Source organism: Camelus ferus, chromosome 9 (assembly GCF_009834535.1).
Source record: "Camelus ferus isolate YT-003-E chromosome 9, BCGSAC_Cfer_1.0, whole genome shotgun sequence".
NCBI lineage: Eukaryota > Metazoa > Chordata > Mammalia > Artiodactyla > Camelidae > Camelus > Camelus ferus.
In genome coordinates, this window is record NC_045704.1 from 45561489 (window position 1) to 45581871 (window position 20383).

The 20383-nt window shown below is 32.5% G+C and overlaps 1 protein-coding gene across 11 annotated transcripts in view; it reads left to right on the forward strand.

Annotated features, from left to right (window-relative positions):
- The window catches only part of NFAT5 (nuclear factor of activated T cells 5), a 113496-nt gene that overhangs the window by 43500 nt on the left and 49613 nt on the right, over nucleotides 1–20383 (forward strand). For 5 of the 11 annotated variants that reach the window (XM_032486635.1, XM_032486634.1, XM_032486636.1 and 2 more), the window contains one exon: nucleotides 8883–9008. In XM_032486635.1, coding sequence (XP_032342526.1) covers nucleotides 8883–9008 — 126 coding nt within the window. Of the gene's footprint in view, nucleotides 1–8880; nucleotides 9009–14268; nucleotides 17178–20383 lie in introns of those variants that run through there. The other 6 variants (XM_032486639.1, XM_032486641.1, XM_032486644.1 and 3 more) reach the window with 2 other exon arrangements.

The window sequence follows — 20383 nt, forward strand, 5'->3', positions numbered from 1 at the left end:
CAAAAGTTTGTGGGTTCATTTCTGGGCTCTGTTCTGTTCCATTGATCCATATGTCTGTTTTTGTACCAGTACCATGCTGTTTTGATTACTGTAGCTCTGTAGTATTGTCTGAAGTCTGGGAGGGTTATTCCTCCAGCCTCATTCTTTTTCTTCAGTAATGCTTTGGCAATTCTGGGTCTTTTGTGATTCCATATAAATTTTATTATGATTTGTTCTAGTTCTGTGATATATGTCCTGGGTAATTTGATAGGGATTGCATTAAATCTTGGGCAGTATGACCACTCTAACAATATTGATTCTTCCAACCCAGGAGCATGGGATATCTTTCCATTTTTTAAGTCTTCTTTAATTTCCTTGATTAATGTTTTGTAGCTCTCCATGTATAATTCTTTCACCTCCTTGGTTAGATTTATCCCTAGGTATTTTATTACTTTGGGTGCTATTTTAAAAAGGATTTTTTTTTACCTTATTTTCCTGTTGATTCATTGTTAGTGTAAAGAAATGCAACTAATTTTTGTACATTAATCTTGTATCCTGCTCCCTTGCTGAATTCTTTTATTAGTTCTAGTAGTTCTTTGTGTGGAACTTTTAGGGTTTTCTGTATATAGTATCATAATCGTCTGCATATAGTGGCAATTTTACCTCTTCTTTTCCAGTTTGGATCCCTTTTATTTCTTTTTCTTGCCTGATTGCTGTGACTAGGACTTCTAAGACTATGTTGAATAGAAGTGGTGAGAGTGGACAGCGTTGTCTTGTCCCAGATTTTAGTGAGAAGGTTTTCAGTTTTTCACCATTGAGTACTATGCTGGCTGTAGGTTTGTCATAAATAGCTTTTATTATGTTCAGATATGTTCCCTCTATACCTACTTTGGTGAAAGTTTTTATCATAAATGGGTGTTGAATTTTATCAAATGCTTTTTCTGCATGTATTGAGATGATCATGTGGTTTTTGTCCTTTCTCTTGTTGATGTGCTGTATTACATTGATTGATTTGCGTATGTTGAACCATCCTTGTGTTCCTGGGATGAACCCCACTTGATCATGGTGTGATTTCTATATCCTTTTGACATGCCTCCCATAATTCTTTTAGTACTTCCTTTCTTTTAGGAAAACAATGTATTTCAGGCTCATCTTGTATTTTCCCTGTCTGAGTCCTGTTAACAGTTTTTCCTCACAGAAGCCCTAGCTGCTTTTGGTAGAAAAGAATTTAGAAATCAAGATCTGGATACTAGATGTGCTCATTTTGCATGAGTATGATTTTGGGGTGCTGCTGCTCACAGGACCCTTCAAAAGACAGCTAGGGAATATATGTATGCTTATACACATATTCTTGTGCATACATGCATTTATGTCTTTATTTTATTCTTTCTCTCATGAGTTCATGCTGATACCTCCAGTTGCAACTCAGTACCATAGAATTCCTTCTTGTTTTTCTCCCTTTTTATGTTTGTAACTTCTTTGATACTAAGAAACTTTATTCCCTTTAATTTTAATATATTTACTTATTTGAACTATCTCCCTCTGTGTAATTTAAGTTTCTTTTGCCATTGCTTCCCCCTTTCCTACATATTTATAGTCTTATTATCCAACCTGGACTCCCATGTCTTGCCTGCAGGCTGTGGCTGCTGTCTTCCTACATGAATGTTCTCTTCAACCCATGTATGGTATGACACCCAGAGTTGCCTTCCTGCTTATCTATGGACACCCTCCTCACCCTGGTCAGGTTCTGACTCCCCACATTGGGCAGATATCATCCTATAGCCCTCACCTTCTAGGATTTTGATACTCTACCTAAAGTTATCCTTTGCTCCTGCTCCCTTGACCCCTGTGGATGTCTTGCTTACCCTACTTGAACTCCAAGATCTTATGTTGGGCTGCCCACCCATGGGAATGTCCTCTTCATCCTGCTCAGGCTTGAAGACCTCACATAAATGCCTTCCTCACCCTACTTGGATTTCTAATCCCCGTGCTGGACTTCCTACTCCTCCATATGGGCACACTCTACCTCCTGCTTAACCTTTGATATCCAGCCATGGGTAGCCCTGCTATGTTGAGATCCTTCTTAACTGCTTGGATTCTAACACCCTATGCTGGATGCCCTTGCACAGATACCCTTCACATCCTGCTTCTCTGTGCTGGCTATCCTCCATCACCTTCTCACTGACTTTGGCTGCGATACCCTGTGCCATCCCCTTGAGGATAAACTCACCATGCTCTGGCTCTGACACCCAATGCGAGGCTCTCCCCACTCCCTCCTATGGATACTATCCTCATTGTGCTTAGGCTCCTCATCCCAGGAGACTCACTTTACTTGAGCTCCAGTCCCCCATAGTAGGCTGTCCCTCTGTGCGTTAGGCTTCCTTCTTATAAGGATGCTCTTGTCATCTCACTTTCTTGGGCTCCATCCCAAGCTGGGTCATCCTTCCATTTCCCCCTGCCACCAAGATATATTCTTCATCCTGCTTGGGCTCTGACATCACACGCTAAGCTGCAGATACCTTATTTGCATTTCCTGGACTCTGCACCTGTTTGTCTCTTCTCTCTCTCTCTTCCTCCCCATTATTGCTTTCCTCACCCTGCGTGGGCTCTCAAACTCCTTGCCAGGCCTCCCCTCACCATCATCCCCCAGTCATGGATTCCGTATTCACTCCACTGGGCTTCTGACACCCAGGTCTGTGTCCTCCTCACTCCTCTTGGACTCTGTATGAACTCTACAGTTCTTAAAGCTCTATTGAAAAGTATTCTTGTAAGATCTTTGAAAATTATAAATAAGCCATAAATGTTTTACTCAATAGTTTTATGTCATGGATAGGACTTTGAAAGTCTTGTTCTTTCTAGAATAGACTTAAGTAATTTCTTTAGAAAATTGTATAAATAAATTAAGAAAGTATATAACCAAAATGGTTAGTTGACTAGTATACTCCATTCTTTATTTCATTATTGTTAAGAGGTTATTTCAAAAATAATTGGTGGGTTTAAAGTGAAAAGTAATACCTGTTAGAAAAAATACATGATGTACTATATTAAAATGATTGTGGAACTCATTATTTTTCTTATTCCCCAGTTGTAATCTATGCTGCTGTATATTATTTAAAATTACCATAGAACACTAGTTTGAGGAAAATACAATCATGAAGAAGGGATATGATTACATAAATAAGTAATTGCAAGCTAGTAAGTTGATTTAAACTTAAATGAGAAAAATTTGTTAAAATAGAACATCACCTACCAGTTATTCTTGGACTTAATACTCTTTTAGAAACCAAATATCCAGTAGACCTGCAGCCAGTACATTTTTCCAGTGAAGATGCCAAGTATGATGACTGTCAAGCCTGAAGTGTTTTTAACAGGATGAATGCCGTCTCTTTTCAATGCCGAACTCTGTTGGCACAGTGGAGGTGCCAGGCATTTTGTTTTAGAATGTCTGACGTGAAACCAGAGCCTTGGGATTCATAAGCTTATTGAGATAGTTAATGGAGACATGGAAGAGTAAAGCAATTAGTTTCAAAACCGTTTGCAAGAAATTTTTGAAAGTCTTTTAACTCTTTTGGGTGTTAAAACAGCTCTGTATATAGAGTTTAAAAAGAAAAGCCCATTTTAAAAACAAGACAGAGCGGGGGGGATATACTTCAGTGGTAGAGTGCATGCCTAGCATGCATGAGGTCCTGGGTTCTATCCCCAGTACGTCCATTTAAAAACAAACAAACAAACAGACCAACCTAATTGCCTCCCCCCAAAAATAATAATTTAAAAAATAAGTAAAAACAAGATAGAAACATTTATAAATATGTTTTCCAGTATTATAGTGCTTGCATCTGATATCAGGGAGCATTCATTATTTGAATAATATCTACTGAGTATTAACTCACTTTTAGTTTTTTAAAGCATTCTCGCTACAAAGTATCATCGATTATACATATATTTTATACATATTTAGCTGCTTGCTTGACAATTGAATGGAAAAGTGTTACTTACAGAGCTTTCCCCTCACTTTTTTTGTTCATCTCTGCATGAAATTAAGTCTATAGTATTAGTTGTGTACAACTTTTATTTATTCTGTTACCTAAAAGTTAACGAGAGTCTTCAGAAAAGTGATAAAGTAGATGGGCTCTGACAATTTTGATTGTTTTCTTTCTGACCCTAAAGTAATTGAACACTGAATGCTAGCTATCAGGTCCACAAAAGAAGATGGGGGTAAAAATTCCATAAAAAAGAATAATGATTTAAGAGTTCTTCCCTCTGCCACCCTCCACAGAGTTCTTTTTAACAGATCATCTTATTTAATCCTTACAGCAACTTGGTGAGGCTATGCAGTATGCTCAGCCTTAGTATTTATTGTATTTTTGATTTGATTTGATTATATATTTTATTAAAAATATTCATGAGCCCAACTTATTTCTGCTACTCCTTTGTCCTGTATCCTTGTCTTGTCATCAAAGGAAACCACTATCCTAAACTTAATATTTATCATTTCCTTCTTTTATCACATGTATTTTTCACTTGCTAGTATTATACAAGTTTCATATTCTTTGTTGGTCAAACCTACCTCACATTATTGTTTTGAAGTTAAGTGAGAATATGTGTATAATGAACTTTGCACAGTACCTGCCCCTGTCCTCAAGTGCTCAATAATTGGTAGCTATAATTGTATTATTAATGTTATTTTCCAAAGAGAGAAGAACTAGAAAATCATGCTTTTTTCCTCAGATGTTTTCTTTGTTTTATTTCCATGGACTCTTCTGGTGGAAAGGGAGGAGAGGAGTATGGGGATTCGAAATCTTTTCATCTTTTCCTGGAGCTGAGCAACATGCAGAATCAAACAGTAGAGAATGGAATTTGGTTGATCAGCAGTTAGGGAACAGTTCCCAACTGAGGAGGAAAAAAAAAAGCTGCATTATTAAGCTACCAATTTTTCCTTCTCTTTCAATGCCTTGTGCCCTCAGGATAGGGTGTCTTTCTATCTTGAGTTTGTGTGTGGCGAAATTCCCACCCCTTCATAGCCAGTGTTGAAGACTGAAAGACCAAATTGACCCAGAAATAATCAGTGACATAAATGGATCAAGTAGAGTTTACTGAATGGCCAAAAAACAAGCCAGCCAGTTGGCCCATTTTTACATTGTTCACCTTCCCACCCAACGTTGGGAAGCGTTAGTTTGCTTTCAGTATGTGAAAATGATTTCATTCCTCCATTTCTGTCTTTCCCCCAGTCACCCTAGACTCTGTACTGTTGCACCAACATAAAACAAATTCTTCATCTTCTGAGCTTATTCCCTTTTCTGCCTAATTTTTTTCATATACTTCTGTTAATAATTTATGTTATTGTATGTTAACATTATTATTATTGTACTTGACCTAAGTCTACTACGTGGTTACTTAAGCAGTACACTTATATTGGAATTTTGGTCAACTTAAAATTCATAATGAATCATTAAATGAGTTGACTAAATATATTATTGCATGAATTAATTAGCCACATTAATAGAATATATATATGACAGCAGTCACCCTGATTCTGGCAGGCCAAGGAAATCATTCTTTAGAAAACAAAAGTAAAATAATTTCTAGATTTAAAAAAGAGAGAGAATGAGAAAGAGTGTGAGTGCATTTAAGTACATTGCAAAAGAGCAGTTTTTACAAGCTGGCACATTGATCCTTATTAAATTTCACTTTATTCCTTTGGGCAGATACTCCAGCCTTCCATGATCTGTGATGAATTATGACATATGATATATCTCTCTTAAACCTATGTCATTTGCAAATTCCGTATATTTGTTCAAGTTGTCGATGTAGTAACCACCTCCCTCATACATTTTGGGGTGCTGGTGCTTAGAGTCATCTGTTTTATTAAGTTGTCATTTCTTCATAAGAACTTGTTAAGGTTTTCATCAGATATTTTACTGGATGTAGGATAATGATACCTGTGACATTTTCCTGATCCTCTGGTAGAAGAGCCTTCAAAAGCAAATTAGATTGGTTTGCAGCTTAGCCTTCATATTTTCACTTTTCACAAATAGAAGCTATGTGAAGAGATATTTTTGTCCACGGAGTTTATTAGGAACATTGAGAGACCTAGCTCACTCCTGTGCAATTCTCACTTGTCCTTGTTCTGTTCCTCTTTCTCTCTTTTTAAAAACAGCTCTATCTATGTATAATTTACTTACCATAAAATTCACCCATTTAGAGTGCACAAATTCAAAGGTGGTTAGTATATTTATAGAGCTTTGTAACCATTGCCATAATCTATTTTGGAATTTTTATCACCTCCAACAGAAACCTTTTAAACATTCTCTCTCTTAAAAAAAAAAAAAAAGTCTAGTAGAGTTTATACCTTGTTTTCTAAGGAAGTCTTTCCTCAGGAAACTGCCTTTCCTCTGTGGATTTCTCATTTTCTTTCTTCATATTCTGTGTTTCTAAATCTAGAATTTCATTCTCCCCTCATCTAACTGATTTAAAAGATAACACAAGAAAAATAGATATGGTGGCTTACCATGAGGTAGGATTCTTTGTTGTTTTATGGATTTAAAGTACCTATGCTTTTGTTCTGGAGTTCTTTCATTGGCTAGTGGAGGATGTAAAGGTATTTAATTTGGATTAAATTTAGGACTAAATGACAGTAGTATTGATAGCATAATTTGTATTCTTTTAATGTTTTATGAGAGTAAGACCAGTATATGTGCTTGAGTTGTACAGTTATATCTTGGAGAGAATCTCTTTGAGATAATGGGGTACAAAAAGAGTTTCAGTGAGGTTTTAAGTCTGAGAGAGGTTGTTTAAAGTAGCAGAGCCAACCCAGTTCTGTATGAAATCAGAGCCTGTGATGGTAAGGACTGTATTAACTGCTGCTTTCCTTGGATAGAAAGGATAAAACTTCTGACTTCTCTAATTTCCAAATACTTGAGTCAGTTAATCAGAAAATACCTTTGATAAAGGAATGAATCCATGCTTCCTACATTTTCCACTTGACTATCTTGTTACTTTGGTTTGGAGGTAGGCTGTAGTGGGTAGGGGGTAAGATATAATAAGTTCTTTATTTAGGTACACTCCAATGTATTTTTATTAACATTGCTTTTATACCTCTGATGTAGACCCAACTTTATTTCGTTCTTTGGGAAAGGTAGTATTTCAGTCTACAAGGGTTTGTTTTGTTTTGATTTATTTAATTTAATAATTAGGGAAGTGGAGAAGTAGTCCCAACTGGTGTGGGTCTAGTGATTGAGCTCTTACTAGGTTAAGTATTTTTCCTCTTGACGTAAATGCATTTTGGTAGATCCTTTCTCTTTTTATCTAAGCCAGTTTTTATTTTCAGATTTCCTTTTTGTTTGTTTGGACCACCCCCCCTTAAAAAAAGGACTTGAATATGCTTATTTTTTGTGTATAAGGATTTCTTGTTTTCAATATGGATTGAGAAAAATAATTTTATTAAAATCAATATTTGATGATATATTGAAAAGTTAAATTAAAAAATTTTGATGATATTGCATTTCTGTTTTAATTAGGTTTTCTCTCCTTTGCCTTATAATTAAAAGATGGAAGTAATTTACTTAAGGCTTTAAGCAATATTTTAACAAGCTAAAAAATTTCAGTCAGGGCATATTATATTCAGACAGATGTAAAATTTGCTTAATGCTTTGAAGATTAAAATTTCAAGTGTTAGATAATAGAGTATTTCAAAAGAAAATTTTAGTCGATTCTTTACTATGAATGAAGATTATTTAATACTACAACTTCTAAGTTTAGCTTTCCTTCATGAAGTTCTTTTTTATCCCTATCTACATTGAACTCAGGATACATACTTTAATGATTAACTGGGAGGATCCAAGTATATTTATGAATTCAGTTATTGGTTAACTAAAATTATTGTTTGTTACCAAGGATAAAATGTCTTATAGTGCCACCTTTGTTTTTAAAATCACTTATTAATGCAAATAATTAATTATCTTATTTAATTTTTAGAATATTGGGTTTCTTGGAATACTGGACAAGTCCATTAAACTCTGTGCCTCAGTTCTTTAAAAAGTAACCATATTATTTAAATTGGTCTTTTGAAGATTTTCCCAACATTGATTCTTCTACCTTTAGAGGATATCTTAAGAATTATTTCTGTCTAAATACCATATAATAATAACTATAAAAGAATTTTAAATAGTTTATATACATTTGATTTTATGGACAATTAGAATATTATAAATATACTTAAAAGATACAGTATTCTCTAATCTGGGATACAAAAGTAATCATAGTCTAATATAGGTATTTGTGCTTTCTGTGATTTAAGAGTATCCTATACTTGTGCCTTTCTAGAGTTGGAGATACCTCAGAGTAAGAAGTGTTTTCTTGTGTCATGACATTCTTCTTTTTAGCTTCTTTAGGAGGGTAATATGTAATATGCATTATGATAGTGAATTAAAATATTTGCTAAAAGATGCGTAAAAGCAGTTGTGGACTAATGGTCTAATTGGAGAAGCCAATTTAAAGCTGATAAACACAAGTACATGTTCTCTTATATGTAAAGGATAGTAAGTTACACTCTTACTTTTACAAAGGGTATATTGGACCATTTTGGGTTATTTGACATCTCTTCTGTCTAGTTTTATCCAGTTTTAAAATTTAACAACTTTTTCTGTAGACCATCTTAAACAGGGATGAAGCCAAGAAAAAAGCAGGGGATAGAATGAATGGAAAATTCATTCTTCTGTTCAATAAAATTATTTAATAAAGGAAAAATATTTGCTAATAATTGTTTACAACAGTAATTATATGAAGTGTGTATGTGTGAATAATATAGTTCTCCTTGTGAGTGAAAAGACGTTAATTTTGTGCTCATATATTAGGTTATTGACTTACATGCTTTTAAAAAAAATGTTTTCCTTCCCTCCCAACAGAATCTGTCTATGATCTTCTCCCAAAGGAGTTACAGTTACCTCCATCTAGAGAAACATCTGTAGCATCAATGAGTCAGACAAGCGGTGGTGAGGCAGGCTCGCCTCCTCCAGCTGTAGTTGCTGCTGGTATGCATTTCATTTTACTTTTTAAAGAAAACTAAATTATTATCTGGCCAATGTGAACAGTGCTGGCAAAGTTCATATCAAAGAGTATAATTTGAGGGCTTGTTTTCGGAGATTTTTTAAGTATATACTTTTAACATTAAAAATTTCAATATAATGTTCTTGATAAAATTATTATTCCTTGCAATTTCACATTGGCAAATCTATTAGTACTGTCTCCTAGAATGCACCTATCTTCAACTATGTGGAGAAGGTTAAAGCTCTTCTGTTGCCTGCACATAAGAAGGTTAAATACCAATCTATGGATAGAAAATTATATTTGAGCCTCTGTTTAACAATTTTTTTAAAAAATTTGCTCAAAGGGGAAAACATTTTGTATAATCTGAAAAAGACTCAAGCACTCAAGTGTCTTTTCTGTTTGTAACGTGTTTCTATAACCTTTTCCCTACATTTAAGAACATACATGGCTTTAGACATTTTAAATTCGATTGAAAGTAATAGAAGATTTGAATGTAATATTTATATAAAGACTTTTTTTTCATCAGTGAAAAAGTATTCAAAGTAATGTTTGAAATTTATCAAATTTATTTGTACTCTGCTCTCAAATCATATACTTTATAATTATATAAAATTTGTTCAAATTTTGGATGAATTAAACTAAAAGATTGATGGACAAGTGAATGGAAAAAAGTCTTGATTAGTGATCAGTTACTAAGAATGCTTTCAGTAATAATGTTAGAGTGCCCAACTGTAATTCTTTTTTGGGGGAGGGGCGTTTATAGACTACCTAAGTGTGTTTAATTTTTTTTTTTAAGTTTTAAAATTATGTATATACTCTGAAGTTTTATCTTCCCTACTAATTTGAGGTTTCTTGTTTAATATGATACCTCATTTTAAATGGTACTTAAACTCCATCAGAGAATTGTTTTCAGTACAGTGTTTCAAAAAGAACAGCGAAGTAGAAAGTTACGATTTAAATGAGGATTTTGGTGCTATAATAGAACTTCGGGTATTTTTCTCATTTGCGTTAACCTATGTACCATTAACCTGTGTACCAATCTTTCCCCTGAGCTGTATAGTGCAGTATGCAGCCTTCCTGGTTGAGGGCAGGAAAACTTTAAACATTGCAAGGAAACTTACCAGCCCTGCTCACTTTCATGTGTTGCCAGACATTTGCTAACAGATTCTGTGGATTTAACTGTGAATTTTTTAGTAATCAAATTATTAAGATGACCTGGTCTCACGTTATAATTCACTGGGTTCTGAAGTGTCCCTAAACATTTTTTCTGGAATTAAAAATTTTAATCGTTTAAAAATTATATCAGATAACAAAATATGAAAAAAGATTGTTTAATGAATTATTTCACTTTAAATCCACAGGTAGAAATTGACTAACTGATTTCTTTTGTATCTTTTGAGATTGGTTTTTAAAGACATGTTGAATCTGTATAGAACTAAAAGTCTGTTTCTTCGGTGCTTTTTAACGTCTGTTGACAGTAGATCCAGTTCCTTTTAAAAGCTGAAAAACTGTTAGCTAGGCTTGGAAAAAGAACAACACTTCCTTTAAAATAATATCAAACTCAATTTTAGAAGTTTTTATATATAAATATTGAAAGTTCTTAAATTTGAGTCACTAATGGAATGTTGATCCTCCCTCCCTCCCTTCATAATTCTTTCCAGATAAATTAGGTTGAAAACTTTGAGTTAAAAAATCATGGCAATAAAAAAATTAACCAAAGGAAGTATTCTGAAGTAATAATAAACTCTTATTAGATAGAGAAGTTATTGACATTTAAAGATGATGAGAATAAGGAGGTGACCTTGGCAGTTTTCTTATATTCACATATGGAAAGTTTCTGTGATCTAAAACCACAAGTCATTTTTTTTTTTTTTGACTTGTTTACTTCTAGTAACCAACATAGTCTTATTCTTATTCTAGGATTCTAATGTATTATTAGTAGAATTGAATCTTTGTTGTATAACATTATAGGTAAGAGAGTTTAAATTGCAGAGTGATTATTGTAGGGTGAACAGTTAGTGTATCATTGAGTTCCTTTTTTAATATGATATGTTAATATCCTTAGTGACATAAATGTCAAAGAGAGATTTGGAGTAAATTACCAGTTACTCAGTGTTTCCTGGCCAAAAGACAAGATGTCTAGGGAAAGACAAATTAATTTAGACTTCTGTGAGTTTTTTTTTAATCTATAACTTTTACTGTTTAAATATGAAATGCATAAAAATGATGACTCTTGATGTAGTTAATTCTTCAGAGTTTTGAAGGAGCCGGATTGGCTGCTATCAGGTATGAGGGCCTGGTGGGAACAGACTTCTAGTTCTGCCATAAAGGTTTGTGTTTCACAAGTTCTAAATCAATTTACATTTTAAAATTTGGAGGCTGGATATATAGGTGTTCATGTACATTTTAAATCAAGTTCATGTAAATTTTAAATGTAAAAATGTATTTCTCAGATTCGCCAATCTAGATTTTTTTCCCTTTACATGTTACTGAGGGAATGAGTAAACATGATGCTGCTAATCCACAATCCAGAATATTGGATAAAAGAGTGTCTCTTAAACCTTTTTCTGCCTCTGCAGTAGTCACACTTTTACATACTCCCATTAACAACATATTTTTATCTGGTAAGACCCAGGGTTGAGAGTGGGGCAAAGAGGGCTTAACTCTTCCCCTCTCCATGGGGACAAATGTCAAAATCTGGGAGGTGTAGTTGAAGATCAACAGTTTGAAATTTGTACTCTTCTCCTCCTTTTAAAGACATCATTTTTTGTTCCACTGGTAAGGTACTTAAGAGTTTGAGGTTCAATATGTGAATGAATAAAGGTTTTATAATACAGAGTTTCTGAAGAATATTGTAGGTTCTTAGTCATTAAGACAGAAGCCATTTTCCTAACACAAAGTTATCCAGTTGAGTTGATGGTATTTTTTGGCAGAATAAGAAGTTGATCAATAAGAAATGCAAACTGTTAAAGTATTCTTTTTATTTGGGTTTTTTCCCCCAATCCTGTAGTATAGGTTATAAAGAAATAAAATGTAAGTATTATTACAGAGAACTAAAACAACTAGACCTGAAGTTTGAGTTTTTGAAATGGCAGGTATTTTTCTTAAATAACAGCTTTATTGAGATATAATTCACATACCAATCAAATATTTTTAAAAATCTACTTATATGTTTACAGTTTTTATCCTTAGATTATTTTTCCAAATAGGAAATCTTTCACAGACGTGAACAGTAAACTTTAATCTTCATTTTAAGAAATCAAATTATTTTCTTGTTCTATCCTAAATTCTATTTGTTTGCCCTTACTTTGTGTTACAGCATTATGTTTATTAGCTTATATCAAAATATAATTTTGATAAGGTAACTGTTTCAGGTTTCTTTAAAAATTTTTATTCTAATTCTTGAGATACACAGTGAGTTAATCACACTATAGATTTTATAATTCAACCAGAGAATTTTAGGAATAACTAGTTCATAATTCTTCTATTGTTTGTTTTCGTAAAATTGTTATTTTGCTTTCAATAGATATATATTAGTCCTTTTTTTAGAAATGGCATAACATAGTCTTGGTACACTAATACTTTGTAGCAATTTTTAACATGTATATGTATGCACAGTAATAAATCGCATACAGTAGAAATCTCGACTAGTTGGATCACTGGAGGTTTTTAAAGGCTGTAATTTAAGTTAATAGCTTTTATGAAGTATTCCATGTAACAAACTGTTCTGTTGAAAGAGACTTCTTAAATAGTGCTTTGAGTTTTATGCCACAGCAAATACCTAACAAGTATTTCCTATACTGAAAGAACTTAACTTAGTGCTGTTTACACTACAGAAGACACTAAAGAACTGAATAATGTCCTATAATCAAATAACAGTTATGCTTTAATTCACTTCAGGCATCTTAATCACCTAAAGTAAAATCCTAAGAATTTCTAAACTATCCATAACAACAAAACTGTATACAAATTGAGTTGAAGAAAATATAAACTATCATTTTTGAGTTCCTACTGGGTAATAGGAATTGTACCAAACAATTTGCATGTCCTATCTCAGTCCTTCCAGGCACAGGATACTTCTCTTGCTTCCCACTAAGGTCTAAGTTCTTTTCTCCTTGCCATTGTACTTAAGGGAATTTAGCATTGTGAGCTATCACTTCAATTAGGTAAACACAAGATATTGGGCTAGGCAGTGTGTAGGATATTGAGTTGAAAAAGCTCTACTCCTTTTCTTCTGCAGATTTCTGGATCTGCAAAATGGGAATATGATTTCTAGAAGAATATTAATTTTTAATAAAAGTGATTCACAGGAACAGAATACATAGGCCATTGAATTTATTGTAACTTATTTACTAGTGTTAGTAAATATTTACAGTTATGTAATTTGTATTTTCTTGAGTTGACTAAATTTAAGGAGTGACTTTGCCTTTGCTCTCTATCTAGTTTAATGTATTTCAGAATTTTGCCCATTTATGTAGTATACTATTCCTAAGGTTAAGCCCAAAGCCCATTAACCTGAAAAGTAATTCACCTACGTAACCTGTGTATTGATGATGTGGCTAAAATGTGAATTGATCTTGGTTATTCCATATGGCCATTCCTAATTTTCCTCGAAAACCGGACCCCTTCCAGAAGGAAGGCAGATCATAGTTATAAAGAGTTGTTACATATAGTTGTAAATAGGTTTAAAAACTCTATTCCTCATTCTGTCTTTTAAAATTACATAGTAAATCTAAATACATACATTTATACATGTAGAAATATATGTTTATGTATGTATGTATGTATTGATTTATGCTAACATCTGCATTGTTAAAATGAAAAGCGTCAGCATACTTGGACCACAATGGTTAATTCATACATAACTATCAATTCAAGAGACTATGCATATTATAAATTTTCATTGACAAAAAGTACACATGGCCTATTATTATTGATTTATTCCCTAAATATTTACATTTTTATTGTCTTCTTAATAATTTTAGCAACTTTTATAAATACTATGATTTATTCATTTTCTGATAGAATAAGCACGTTTTTATATTACCTGAATCTAGAATAGCATTTTAAAACTGCATAGATTCTCAACCATTCACAGACAAAATACATATATCAAATAGACAACAATGTCTTTTTATATGTGTTTTGTAGAATTTCACATTAAGAAATTAATACACAGAACTGGGCTTACTTTTTGTATATTACCATTAAGATTGATAATATCACAAGCAAAAAGTATTGTTATAACTAGTTGTTTTATAACAAGTAGTTGTATAAATAATAGTAATTAAGTTATATAAAAACACTGTAACTGGGGCAGGAGTGAGGGGAATGGATTAAGGTAGGATACAACAAAAGACTTCATCTGCTTCTGTGACATTATTTCTCTTAAAATAAAATCATCCATAGTAAAATGATAGCATTTGTTAAATATGAGCATAGGGTGTACGGGTGTTAGTTTTAAGTATTTCATAATTTAAAAAATACCAGAAATCAAAATGTGCAATGAACCATGCTCTTAGAAAGTTAACAAAAGTGTGGGATATATCAGATACTTGACGAATTTATTTTAAATAAGGGTGCATTAACTTTTCATCGATAAATTCAAGTATATGTCTGTCAGCAGTATTTATTTAACCCACTGCAGTTAAATTCATTCTTCCCTTGTTATCCCTTTATAACAAGGTGTTACTGTCAATTAGATTAAATTGGAAAATGAGTGAGAAAGTACCTCAAAGCACCAGGCCTATATAGCTACAGTCTAGATTAAACACACACAGAGACACATTCCCATACACACACACACACACACACACACACTTTATTTCTCTTTATTTCTCTTTATTTTTCCCATATATGAAATATGATAAAATTAGCATGGACTTTGGAATGTAAAAACCTAATTTGAATCTGATTACTATAGACAGAATCTTGTGGAAGTTCAATAAATTTCTAGTAATATTACCCCTTTAACTAGACAATATTACCAACTTTTTCTTAAGGTTATTATGAAGATAAATATGTAAAATACTTAACATTACCTGACAATTAGTGGTCATTCAAAAGACATTGACCTTGCTCCCTTATGTATTTATTTCATTTGTTAATAAGGTTTTAAAAAATAGATCTTATTTTTATAAAAACAAGTTTTTAAACTTATTTTGCTTCTTTCTTTCCATTCTGAGTCTACTTTTTAACCTTATTTTGAAGTTTTGCCTATCAGTCAAGATATAGCCACACATGAGCCTTGGGATTTCCTTTTGGACTTACTCTTTCATGTTGATACTCCTTCACTAGGAACTCTTGTGAATAAAAGAAACATTGATAGAAGGATGATGAATCACAGGGAGAGCAGACATTTCCCAAAGAGATGATTCTGCAAAGTTGACTGTTTACAAGTTCTTCCTAGAATTCTCTTCCCACTTTTTAAAAAATGAAATGATAAAGTTGCATGATCAGTTATCAAAACTTCTAGTAGAGCAATTTATGACTTCTGTTTTTTCCCTAGACAGTTCATTCTGTCTACAGTTGGATCTAATATACACTATAATCCAGATCCATGTGTGAAACCTGAATAATTAAATTAGAGGATTTAAATGATACAGATACTATTTTCTTTCCCTTTTTTGGCCATCTCTAAAAGAGAGAAATGTGTAGACATTGGACTAGAGTTGGCAAGAATACCTTTATATTATTTAATCTAAACTATATTAAAATGTATTATATGATAAAGCATTGAAGTGACCTTCAAATTGCATCCCTTAGAACTGTTTTTCTCTCCAATTCTTACATTAGCATAGTAGTAATCTCTTTTTGTCTTGAAGTTACATTTCCTTTCAAGTAGTATAATAGCTGTCTTTTTTTTTTTTTTTAACCGGTACTTCCTGGGGTCTTTGACAGTAATAAATATAGTCATCAGCTAGTATAATTATTCCCTTTTGTGTTTAAATTTATGAAGGTGAGGATTCTTTCTGGGATTTTTAGTCTTTTCACTCAGTATCAATGAGTGATGCTACCCAGTTGTACTTAAATCACTGGATAATAGATCTTTCTCTTCCAATAGGAAAGGATTTAAAAATCAAATTGTGTAGTATGTACTTAATACATATTTTACACTGTGTTTAGATACTTTGGTTTGGATAAGACAAAAAATATATTTGAAACATTGCTCTGTCGGGGCACTTACACAAATTTTGTTAGCATTTTAATTTTTAGGAAACATTCTTTAATAAATATTCTGTGAATATATTAATGGCACTCAGATGAGATAAAAATAATTATTTTAGGAGAAATCAGATTAAAAATGGGACAGTAGTTATTGTGTAGTATTAGAACCCTGACTGGCAGTTTGATGGACTGGAGAAGAAAAAGATGATCTCCAATAAATCGGTAACAAGCTTTTCAGCTTCAGGAATAGTGCTAATTATTTTTTTTTAAATAGAGCCTCTAGGATCAAGCATTTAATGCACAATAGCATATCTAATTTAAAAGTGTCAATTGGGAACTTTTTTTGAGAGGAGAATAAGGAAGTATGTGGAAGTTGGCCTGAGAAATGAAAATATGCTTTTGTTGCTAAAATGTAGATATTTCTTACTGCTTGAGTGTATTGGTCAGAATATATCCTCTTCCACTCTTTAAGGTATTTGTGTAAGGGCACAGCCTAAAAACACCTAGAGAGAACATTCTGGCTTATGGATTAGATTGCATTAGTAAACAGAAGAACAAATTGGTGAATATGAGTTAACAAAAATTTTGAGTAAGAAATTTCCCCACATGCATTTATTTGAGTGTTAATAATTTAATTTTTTGAAGTTTGTTTTGAAACATTGCTTATTGTAGCATGTTAACTTATGTTGGGTGGGGAAAGTGCAAATGGAAATTTGAAACTGTTTTAAAAATGTAAATTAAATGATCGACCCTACAATTTTTGGTTTTTTTGTTTTTTTAATTTTTGTTTTTGGTAAAATAATCTGGATTGCTTATTTTATATGCTGGGATGCTAGTTGTTTTTTCTATTAATACACTTAACTTGCATTCTAGCTTCGCCATTCAGAGACAGGCATCGTGTGGTGGGTTGTGTGACAGTGTCTGTCAATAGTGAAGACAAATAGTGCCAGAGACACTTAACCCATCCAATCTCACCCAGGGTATAGGTCGGTCTCGTTTTCAGACTTCTTCATAAGTCGTTTTTTCTTTCTTTCTTTCTTCCTTTCTTTCTTTCTTTTTCGGTTTCTAAATAGTGGATTGATACTGATTGAAACTAAAACTTTTTGTAAAGTTTTGAACTTTACATTAACATTATAAAAAGAAAAAAGATGAAAAGTAGAAAATGAAGGTTGGCATGTAAGGTGTTGACAAAGCAGGTTTGCAGCCACTTTGCGTGTTCTAGATTTTACAATCCTTTGGCAACATGAATGTTCGCCTCATGATTTTTTTTCTCTCAATGTCTTTCTTCTTTGATCTAAAAATATGTCCTTTTATCTGGTGACTTTTATCAGACAAGATGTTTAGATTTGAAGTCATTGTTACCAAGTAAGAAAAATGAAATACTTAAAAAAGAATAACTCAGGTTGAACAGTAAATGTTTTAGGCCAGAAATTGTTTCCAGATGAACTGTTGCTTTTTATGATTCTATTCTGAACAGTCGATAGTTTACTCTTTCTCCGTTCCACTATTGGTTCACTTAGCACACTTGCAGAATTGGATGGCTTTTTAAGGAAACTCAACTGATTTTGCACTGCTCTTGAGAAGTTATAAGATATAAGTGCAAATTTAAATGCAAGGGATCATGTTTTTATCTTGGAAGCTTAGTTAAATGTCATTTTTGTTATATATATTTTTGTATCAGTGAAAGATACTTCTTTTGAGAACTTAAAAGAGTGTCTCTAATCTCAAAGCTTTCTATAAGTTTAGTTTGTTCCATATAAAGTATCATCTCTTTTTTATGGTATTTTAAGCACTAAAATGATATGATAATTTAAATAATTTCTCATTCACAAATCTAGAACTAATAGTTCTTAATTTTAAAATATAGTTTAAGCAGTATATAACATCTACATGGGTTTCTGTATGTGATTCCATTTAAAAATCCATTTTCATTTTTCTAATCAAATTAATACAATTGCTGCTTGAGCAACCCAGTGCAGAAGTGGCAGGGTTAGGGGTGCCTCAGCGCAGTCAAAAATCCACTTATTATTTCACAGTCGGCCCTCCGTATCCTCGACTCTGCATCTACAGATTCAACCAACCACAGATTGCATAGTACTGTATTATCTATTTATTGAAAAAAATCTGTGAATAAGTGGACCCATGCAGTTCAAACCTGTCTTGTTCAAGGGTCAACTGTACTTGCAAATTCTGGTATGTCCATGTAGATATGATCTCTTTTTATCCCAACTGCTGAATATTCATAGTGAACTTTAATGATTCCATCAATTCTGAAAATAAGTCAAGTATACATTTTTAAATTCACCATCATTACTGGCATTTGGTCTGGTAGCTGGCTACTGCTTACTGCTAATAATAGATTTATTAGATTTACATATAGAGCACTAAAGATGTGATGCTTTCCTTCACTTACACATTTTAAAATTATTCTTTTGAGATTATAAATTTCCATCTGTAAGTTGTAGAAATAGTCTGTCAGTTTTCCCTTTAGTTTGCTGTGCTACCTGTGGTCACATAAAATACTATGGAAAAATAAAATTCTTCTAAATTCAAAGATAAATTTTTCATAGAAGAAAAATCAGTAAAAATTTATTCATGTTAGGTGAGAAAATAATTTTAAGAAAAAATTTAAGAATAACTTTCAACTTTATGAAGAATTGTTAAGGGATTTAAAAAACAAAATTGTAAAGCTATAAAATAGAAATACATTATGACCATTCTGCTTGGTGAGAAAATAAAAGCAATTATTTAAACATCTTTATGTTGGAGTGTTTGTATTTTAAGTAGCAGCACTTAAACATAGTTTCTACATTCCTAAGAGATAAAAATGGAGATTCAAAATCAAAACAGAAGAGGAGAGGTAGTTAGCATATCTTGTTTATAAGAACTTAAAAGTAAAAACAGAATGTATAGAGGAGGCAAGATTGCATTAGCATTTTAATTCTACAGAATGTCAGTTAAGCTATTTCTTGATATTTAATAACATAGTGACTGAAAGATTTCTTGTAAATATTTTAAGAACATTCATAATATTCCCAGGAATGTTCTTTAGTGCTTTTATGGAAATACTTGGAAGTGACAAATTAGTGTTTGGAAATCTAAAATGTTCTTGATATTATTTTTATGCATTTATTTTTTAATAGATAACATTAAGAATTTGTTATTTTTAATAAATTTATAGACCCACACAAGTAGGTAATTTGGCTTATATGTAGCTTCAAGAAAGAAAATTACTGGCACATTCTTCATAAAAATAGCAAATAGTTACCTCTAAACTCTTTTAAGTTACTTCTAAACCTTCCCTGTATCACATAATGCTGTTATACTAAGATATATCCTAAGCATTTTGAGTAATGTATTTTTTAAACCTGATATGTGTCCATTATGAACACATTGGTACATTTTTTTGCCCATTTAACTTTAATATACTTCAACATATATATCAAATACTGACTTCCCATGAATCAATTTAATAACAAATTGAATTATTACTACATGACAAGTCATAGTGTGTTACATGTCAGGAGGGTCCAAGATGAGAAAGATGTCCATGCTCTTAAGGAGCCCATAGTTCTTATCTTCCACTTCACCTCACGTGGCATTATTAATGCACTCAGATGATGTCTTGCTAACATGAATATAACATGCTTATGTGAAGAGTTTTGTACACCATTTTCATCATCAGAGGAACAATGCTACTATTGTAGAGAGCTTTATAATTTTCAAAAATTGTCTTGTTATATTCTTAAAGTAAGTAGAACCTTTGTAATTTAGGATCAAACTGAGGTAGCCTTTAAAGGATGCTTACTACTGTCTTCTGACAGAGTTTATGTTTCAGCTTCATAGTTTTGTGCTAATGAACTTTTTTATTTAGTAAGTATGTCCAGGAAACTGCAGGTAAAATATTTAAAATTTGTGTTAGGTGTCCAAGGAAAATGTATAGAATAATTTATGTAGGGTATGAGATCACAGTTTGGAATACCTGTCCCAGAACAGACATTTATGTGAGATTATATCAATTGGGTTTTATAACCATGATTGTTTTGATAAGATTTGCAAGATAAATCACATATACCTTAAAGAGCAATGCTGGATTATATCTTGCATATTGAATTCATAACTTGCTTTTTAAGTTCATGATTGCATTTCACCTGACTCTCCATCTGTCATGGACAGGGATCCCTGAGATGTT